Raw genomic sequence first — 9127 nt, forward strand, 5'->3', positions numbered from 1 at the left:
CGGCAGTGTCGCTGCGCTTGGCTTAGCGCCGAGACACTACCGTGTCTCCAGATAATATAATAGATGACTTATCTCAGAAGAAATTCATATAAAAAAACAAAGAAATAGTTTAAATATACAAAGTGATACCGATTTATTAGACGCGCTATATAATGACATTGTTTGTGTATAAATGTTGCTTCCATACTTCATAATGTAACTTTATATGAACAATTCTTTTGTCTTGATCTCTCATTCTCATTTTAAACCTCAACGTATACAGATCGTCTTGTATCAATTTATACAGAATACCGTTAATCTGTTCTCAAGTAAATCTTAAAACACATTACTTATTAATTTAATTAATTTCCTATTAAAAATTTTAAACTACCCTGGTGAAAATTTTTCTTATTTTTATACGTATTGGAACACTTTTTAGAAATACTCAGAAATATTCGGAAAGTTCTCAGAATTTTTCACACATGTGAATTCCGAAATAGACTGAGATTTCTCATAAATTTAAAAAAATATTTTTAAATTTTTTAGATTTTTAACATTTCATCAGAAATTATACTTACAAGAAATCTCAGAAATCTTACGATATTTTATAATTAACATATATGAAAAATTCTGGGAAAAATGTAGATCTTCTAAAAAGTGTTTTAATTCGTATAAAAAATATGAGAACGTTGTAAAATTATATAGAAATTCCGAAAAATTATATAGAAATTCTGAAGAATTATATGAAAAATTCTGAAAAAAATTTTCACCAGAGTGAGTCAATGTTTTTTATTCAAAAAATTATGGCCTTTACGGATTGTGTTATTATTATTTTTATTCAATGTTATTATAGTGACTTCCTTATTAAGTATCCGACGAGATACAACCGACGAAGATAATAGTCTTTATAGCTTAACGATGTTTCTTTCATTTGTGATAACTTTTATTTTATTGGATTGTGACGCTTATTATATCTAGAATTTGTTATTTCTACATTTGAAGAAGACATCCCAAATAGCAGATAATGTCTTTTAAATGTTTTTTGAACGTTCTTTTTCATTAATTATCCATTTCCTCAACTCATTTTGGAAAAAATATTTATTTAACATTTATTTAATTTTTTTTTCATTAAGTATTCATTTAAAATAATAATTGTTAAAAAATGTTTTTTAAGCGTTTATTTAATATTTTTTAAGTACTTATTTTTCATGAACTATTCGTGTGAGAAAATGATTTCGGTAAACATTTTTTAAGCGTTTATTTAATATTTTGTAAATATTTACTTTTCATTAATTATTATTTATTTGAGAAAATAATTTCATTAAACATTCTTTTAACTCTTATTTTTTCAATGTTTCTTCTTCGTAATTATAGAGAGAAAATGTTCTTTAAACGTTTATTTTTCATTAATTTTCCATTTCACGATTCGCTTCTTCCAAGATGACATTCATTTAACATTTATTAAATGTTTTTTGTAATTAATTTTACGTTTTATGACTTGTTTTCAAAATAACATTTTTTAAACATTTATATGACGTTCATTAATGTTCGTTTTACGTTATTTATTTATTTATTTAAAATATGATTAAAAAACATTTATTTAACATTTATCTGACGTTTATCATCAGTATGTAAAAAATTTTGTTATTTTCTAAAACTCAAATTAATAAAAAACGGATCGGAATAATAAAATAATGACGGAAGAGGACTTAACACAATATAATTGCGTTAAGTGTTTCATATATGGACAATAAGAACTGTGCATCGATAGTTATAAGTGGCGTAACGAATAAGATACGAGATTCATAACCCTATGGCTCCAGGTTCAAAACCCGATAAGTGAAAGAAATTTCTTTATAATATAATTAAAATGTAATTAAAAATTAAAATTAATTAATAAAATGAAGTTATATAGGTTTATGCACTATTGATATAAAGAAATAAATTAAAAAAGAAGGTTCTACATTGTTATTTTTTCTAATATTGTTCAAATAATTTTAACATTAGAAAAACGTTTCTAAAAACGTTTCTAAAAACGTTTTTAAAAACGTTAAATATAATAGGATAGTTCCCTCTTTTTTTCATTAAACAAATATTCCATTATTTAAACATTAAAAAGAACGTTTTTTAAACGGTATAAAAACGTTTTATAAACATTTTCTTCAAATCATTTTAAAACATTTTTATAACGTTTAAAAAACATTTTTTTTAACTTTTAAATAAACAATTTTTTAATGAAAAAAGAGGGAACTATCCCATTATTTTTAACGTTTTTAAAAACATTTTTAGAAATGTTTTTCAAATGTCTTTAAAAACATTCTTTTGTCATGCTACTTGGGATAATAATAATGTCGAAACGTCTGTAATTCATATTTATGATTTATAATACTTATATGATGGTTATTTTCACGAAAAACATCTTGTGTTGGCTTATATTGGCAATTTTTCCTTATAGATACAGTATGTTGTCAAAATATTAGGGATAGTGCGATTTTTCTGTTATTTTTATATTTGCAAGTGCTTTTTAGTGAAAATATGGCTGGAAACTTATTTTTATAAATGTTTTATTACATTTCACAATGAACAAGTATCATGTCCAAGTAGAAAATATTTATTATTTCATGCAAACAATATGTACAATTAATTAATTAATATTTTGTCACACCGTCCTTCGCCGCAATAATGGCTTTGATGCGACGTGGCATGCTCTCAATGCATGATTTTAAATTTTCTCTTAATTCAAGAGAGTGGTGCCATACTTGTATCAGTTTCTCAATAAGTTGGTGCTGAGTTGATATGACTTCTTTGGCCATTGTTCGGTTGGTGAGCTCTCACAGGTTTTCAATAGGATTCATATCAGGTGAATTTCCAGGTCATGGCTGAACTGATACTTAGTTATGAGTGAGGAACGCTGTAATACTTCTGGCTTTGTGACACGAAGCGGAATCGTGCATGAACACATATCGGGTGCATTCAGTACCACGACCACTCAGTGAGCGCTGTCATTGAGCGGTCGTGGTACTGAATGCACCCATTTTTAACCTTCTGGGTACCAATCGGCAATCTGAGGCAACAGCCGATTTTCTAAGATTTGTTTGTATTGGTCTTATTTCATTGTCCCCTAGACGATATGAAGGCGTCCTATGCCTTTGATGAATGGATTGATCACACCATAATACTGGTAGGGTGTTTCACTTTTTCTACCAAGCAATCGGGATGATATTTTTCCTCAGGACGGCGTCGTACGAACTTGCTCTGGTCAACTAAAATTTGAAAAGTCGATTCGTCTGAGAAGCACACCTGTAAAATTAAAGAATATTGTAAAATTGTCACATTTTAAAACTTTTTACAGTATAACAAGGCTTAATTACTTTATTCCATTCTTCAATGTTCGAGCCCATTCCAGACGCTTCTTCATTATAAGTGAATTCAAACGTGGTTTTATAGTGGGTCGATGGCCAGTCAGCTTTCCCTCAGCCAATTTCCTTTGCATAGTTCTCTTCGAGACAGCAATTCCATCGTTGTTTGTGAGCGTTGTGAGTCGTGCAACACTCGTCTTTCTGTTCTCAAAGCAAATATTCCTGATTTTGTGATCAGTACGTGGAGTAGTGATGCGTTTTCGTCCACTCTTGCCTGTTCGGTTAGCCTCTAAAGGCAGATTTTGGTCCAATTTTATTTTTAATCTGTTTACCACTGACTTTGAAACGCCTGCAATCGTCGCTATTTGTCTCTGTGAATGGTTTGTATTTAGCAGAAGAGTCTTAATTTCAGCGGTTTTCAGAAATATCTGCACCTTTGCCAATACTTAAAATAAGGATAAGAGTTAATAAAGAGGAAAAAATCTTTTTATTTTATTAATAAATGATAAAATATGAAACAACTTACCTTAAAAATAAGTTTTAGCCACAAGATTGAGCTATAAATTTCTCTTTCACATTTCAAATGCAACGAAAATAACATGTATTCACTCGCTTGCAAACTGACAAATGATGACTGACAGTTAATATTTTGAAAGCTGAATGTCATCAGTATTGCCAGCCTTTAGAATTTACAAATAACCAGAATGGGCATTAAAAACGAAAATACTTCACGGAATTTCACTAAGAAGCACTTGCAAATTTAAAATTAATAGAAAAATCGTACTGTCCCTAATATTTTGGCAATCTACTGTACATATATCAAAATAAAGAAGTTGGGTCATTAGAGAAGGGGTGAATAAAACTCATTTGTTTGTTTAATAGACATTGCGTCAGTAGGAAATAGTTTCCATCAAGCATCAGATGCATATCTCTACACGTTTAATACTTTCTATATAATTTTTGTTTGCAACATTATAGGTCAAAATTGCAGACAAAACGATACATGTTTCATGTGCAAGAACAAATTATCAAAAAGTGCAACAGTTACAGTGGTTTGAAATATTTGGTAGAAGCCAGTGTTCAAAGGAAGGACAAAAACATTACTTTCCAGCACTTTTTTTCGAAAACGGTTGGATTTATGAAAAAATTCTATATAACCTTTTTTATTGAGAATTGAATGCTCTTCAACTTTTATATAAAACATTTATTCGTATGTACAACTATTCGTGAGTTATTTTCGAAAATCGATTTTTGGTACCTTTGACTAAATATGGTGGCTTTTCCGTACAACATACCGATGAGAACTTTTGTGTTTCTTTGATATGTCAAAATAGAATTTTCTTCAAAAATTCAACTCCTCCGGAGTTTTTTCTTAGAAATATCCTATTTTAACTGGACTGTATACTATACATTATGTCGACAAAATAAATTTAAATATTATTTAAGTATCAATTAAACATATATTTAAATATCATTTCTGAAGTACTTAAAATTTATTAAGAGTTTTGTAATCTATTTACAGATTACAAACTTATTGAAATAAACTTGAAGTATTTCTCAAAAATGGTAATTATATCGTAAACTATTTCGATTAATTAATCACATTACATGTATAAGCACATATACATAATCACTAGAAAAATAGAAAGTCACTTACACCTACAGTTTCCACACAATATCATTATTCATGTACAAAAGTTTTTCGAAATTAAAGCAGAACAACTCACGATAACATCAAAATGACATTAAACTGAATTTTAATTGATCAAAAAATGACTTTTAACATCTTAAAACATTTTGAAGCCATTTTAACATCATGATTTTTTGTTCTGTTTAAATATGTTTTTCAATTTATTTATTATATATATGATAGCTTTTAGAAGCACACTTCTGTTAAAACATTTCATATGACATATTGCAGAATACTTTCAGAATTGTTGCACATGAGATGTGAAAGGTTGAAACATTTCTGAAAATTTTCCGCAACAATCGATGCTGTATGGGTATAATTTATTATTACTTAAAGCCTTTAATGAATTAAGTATCTGCTCTTCATTTGTTATTATACTTAGAGAAAATTAACAATTCGTTATTTTACCCACTTCATTATGTTATCCTACAGGCGTTGCAAAGATACAGTTACGATTGATATTTATAATGGACAGCACTAATACATTCGATTTTTGAATTAAGCATTTAGATTAAAAATATTGAAATCTATTTTTACTTATCAATTTAATATTACACAATACATTATGTACTTTTTATATTTTTATAATTTTTTATATTTTTATATTTTTGTACTTGTCAGACACTTAAAAATAAAAACTGCTAAATATTACTACAATTTTATATCACGATATATGAATATTGAGATATATAACGTTTTTTAAATACTTGATGCAAATACCTTATCCGTAAATGGAAAGTATTAGTGACGCACATTTAGAATATAATATATTCATAATTAAGTAATACAATCGTAATTAATTGAAATAAAAATTATTATTGAACAGTATTCAATAACAAAAGTAAATATTGTCACAGATATTTCGATTCATGATGAGTTCACCAACCCTGCGAATTTGGATACAGCAGGATCCGTCGATCGCCTTCTTCTAGGATTAGTAAATCAGCCATGCCAGAAGCGGGACGAGTTCATAACCGAAGAGATGACTAATCGTCTTTTTCAAACGCCTGGTTTTCCATTCGGCATGGATCTTGCTTCCCTCAATATCCAGCGGGGTAGAGATCACGGTTTACCGCCTTACATCCGATGGCGTAAACCTTGCAGTTTGAGCCCGATAAGAACCTTTGAGGATCTTAATAAAGTGATGTCGCCGGACATCATAAGAAAATTGAAATCATTATATTCGTCGGTGGAGGATATTGACCTCTTCTCGGCCGGTCTAGCGGAAAAGTCGGTAGTTGGCGGTCTGGTTGGTCCGACTTTCGCTTGTATAATTGCTCAACAATTCAGTAATCTGCGACGTGGCGATCGATTCTGGTACGAAAATCCCAACAGCGAAAGCAGTTTTACCGCTGGTCAATTGCAACAGATCAGACAAGTCACTTTGGCCCAAGTACTGTGCCAAACGATGGATGGCATTGAAACCATACAACCATTTGTTTTCCTCGCAACGGATATGTTAAAGAATCAACGTCTCTCTTGCGATGATTTTGCTATTGGACACCTGAGATTTGAACACTGGGCCGAACGGCCATCTGAATTCAAAAGCAACGTCGACAACTCGCAAAAAGTTAAACGAGCAGCGACCGACACAAGTTTCTCTATTTCTAGGTCAAAAGAGGAAAATATCCATCCTAATAGAAAAGTTCATCCCAAAAGTAATCCTGATCATACAAAAGTTACAACTCCAAAACCTTTTCAGAATAGCATTAATCAAGAAAATAAAGTCATTGTAAAAAGGCCATTTGTTCGACCAAACAACAACAATGTCACCATCGTGGTCCAAAATAATGCTGTAAATGCTCCTGTTTTCGTAAACGAGGGTATCTACGATTCACATATCAAAATCCAGGAACAGCTTCCTATCAGCTCAACTTCTCGACCGCAGGGAAAACCTATACCAACGACTATTCCTCATTCACCAAATTTTCATTTAGCAAATCAACCGTACGTTCCCTACATACAGATTGCCTCCTTTCACACAGGATGACGTCTTTTATGATAACTACTCTGCCACTAGTCCCAGACCTACTCTCTACACTTATTACACAAATTTCCAGAAGGCTACTACGCAAATGCCAGAGATTGACGGTTATTTGATTAATTACGGACTTTTAAATCACAATTTGATTCCAGCATCTCCTTACGGAAAATCAAAACCTCTAGAAAATTTCGAACATCATGAATTGAAAGATGAACAAAATCCGGTGCAAAAGCCGAATTACGCTGATCCTAAACTTTCAACAAACATGGAGTTGATCAGACCAAATTATGCATCAAGTGATAAATCTTATACACATAAATCAAATTATGATGAATATAAACATTCAACAACTACGCGACCAAATTTCCGACTGAATTATGCAACGAACGATGAATTTTATTATACACATAGACCAAGTTATAATAAACCTTCAATTATACGACCAAATTTTCGACCGAATTATGAAATAAATAATGAATGTCATCATATTCATAAATTAAATTACTGTGGATATAAACCGTCAATCACGCGGCCAAATTTTCGACCAAATTACGTATTGAATAATGAACCTTATCATACAGACAAATCAAGTAATGACGAACATAGGTCTTTAACAAGTACGCAACCGAATCTTCAATCCAATTTTGGATGGAACGATGAATTATATCACAGACCAGATTATAATGTATTTAAACCTTCAGGCAACTCGCAATCAAATGAAGATTTACATCATGTACAAAAACTAATTTATAATAGATTTACGTCCCTAACAAACTTCCGATCAGATAAACCAAATCAGGAATCATATAATAAACTAAGCGGTGTCGAAAATCTACATTTACAAAGTAGTGATCTTAATCTGTATCAGAAAAAGCCGAATATTGAACCACCAAGTTATAGCATTGATAATTCCCATCAAACATTTTTTACTACTAAGCCAAGTAACGAATATAACTCTCAATTTTGGAAGAAAGATTCACTGCAATCTATCAAGGATTCGGTACAAAGTGGACTTTATGGATCTATTCCGAGTTCTGAAATGAATATTCCATCTTATCAAAAAGATACATTTACAGATTCCAGTACTTTGTCTTCTACAAATAACAACTACGATCGGTATTCTGGTACTACTCAGATTTATCAAAAAATATTGTCATCTACTCCAAGTGGTTGGACAGACGTCTTATCTCATATAAAACAAGACAGTACTCAATCTCCTTTTAACAAAGATATGTATCCGTATAGTTTATTTTTATTCAATCAGACACCAACAAGTCATCCGACCTATCAAAAAGATGATCAATCAAAAGCGCCTTCAAAAGTGTCAGGCAACAAATCCTTTGTTAATGTAGATTCACATGAACATAATTCTCACAAAAATCCTCCAAAATTATCTAATTTAAATGAGCAATTATTATCTAGCACTTCGTATTGGTCAAAAACTTCAACAATTGGTATTCATTTACATAAACAAGAGGAAAATTTGAATCCTAAACGAACAGAATTGCAAAGCGTTACAATCGTCAGTGAAACGGTCGAAGCAATCCACCATCCTGACCATACCGGATATGTATCTCAACATAAAGCTACTAGTGAAATTCCAAGACCATTGGTACAACAAATAAAGAGCAATGTATCCGTTACTAAAAAAGCTGGACAGTATTATTATGAGAAAAATGTCTTGCATCAATATCCAGATGAAATAGTTAGCCAAAGTCCCAAAAGTAATCCTCATTTAACAGAGAAATCTGACAGAACACTCATTCGGGACCGAAAAATGACATCTGAGAAGATTACAGTAGAAACATCAGTTATTGACAATCCCATAATGAACTCTGAAGTGATTCAAAACGACAAAAATAAATTGACAACCTATGCTTGTGATTACTGTTCGTGGTAATTACACAGGTGACAGGGAAGATGTCCAAAGTGCTTTCTCGGTAGATATCAAAAATGTTGCACCGGCTGACGTTCCCGATAGATATTTCTCTTAAACAGTTCTGTTTACATAAACAATTGCACTTTGAAATCGTAACGAATACATGCTTTTTACGTAATCGACAGACAAGCGTATATGATGTTTCATAGGAGACACTATTTCGCAATAATCATAAT

The 9127-nt window shown here is 30.9% G+C and overlaps 1 protein-coding gene across 1 annotated transcript in view; it reads left to right on the forward strand.

The window, feature by feature from the left end:
- The window catches only part of LOC108725199 (uncharacterized), a 32059-nt gene extending 22932 nt beyond the window's left edge, over positions 1-9127 (forward strand). Inside the window, 3 exon segments of the mRNA XM_018452062.1 lie at positions 5886-6987; positions 6989-8882; positions 8884-9127. Coding sequence (XP_018307564.1) covers positions 5886-6987; positions 6989-8882; positions 8884-9006 — 3119 coding nt within the window. The 3' untranslated portion in view covers positions 9007-9127.

The sequence above is a fragment of the Mycetomoellerius zeteki genome, unplaced genomic scaffold, assembly GCF_001594055.1.
Source record: "Mycetomoellerius zeteki isolate Tzet28-1 unplaced genomic scaffold, Tzet1.0 scaffold330, whole genome shotgun sequence".
Classification (NCBI taxonomy): domain Eukaryota; kingdom Metazoa; phylum Arthropoda; class Insecta; order Hymenoptera; family Formicidae; genus Mycetomoellerius; species Mycetomoellerius zeteki.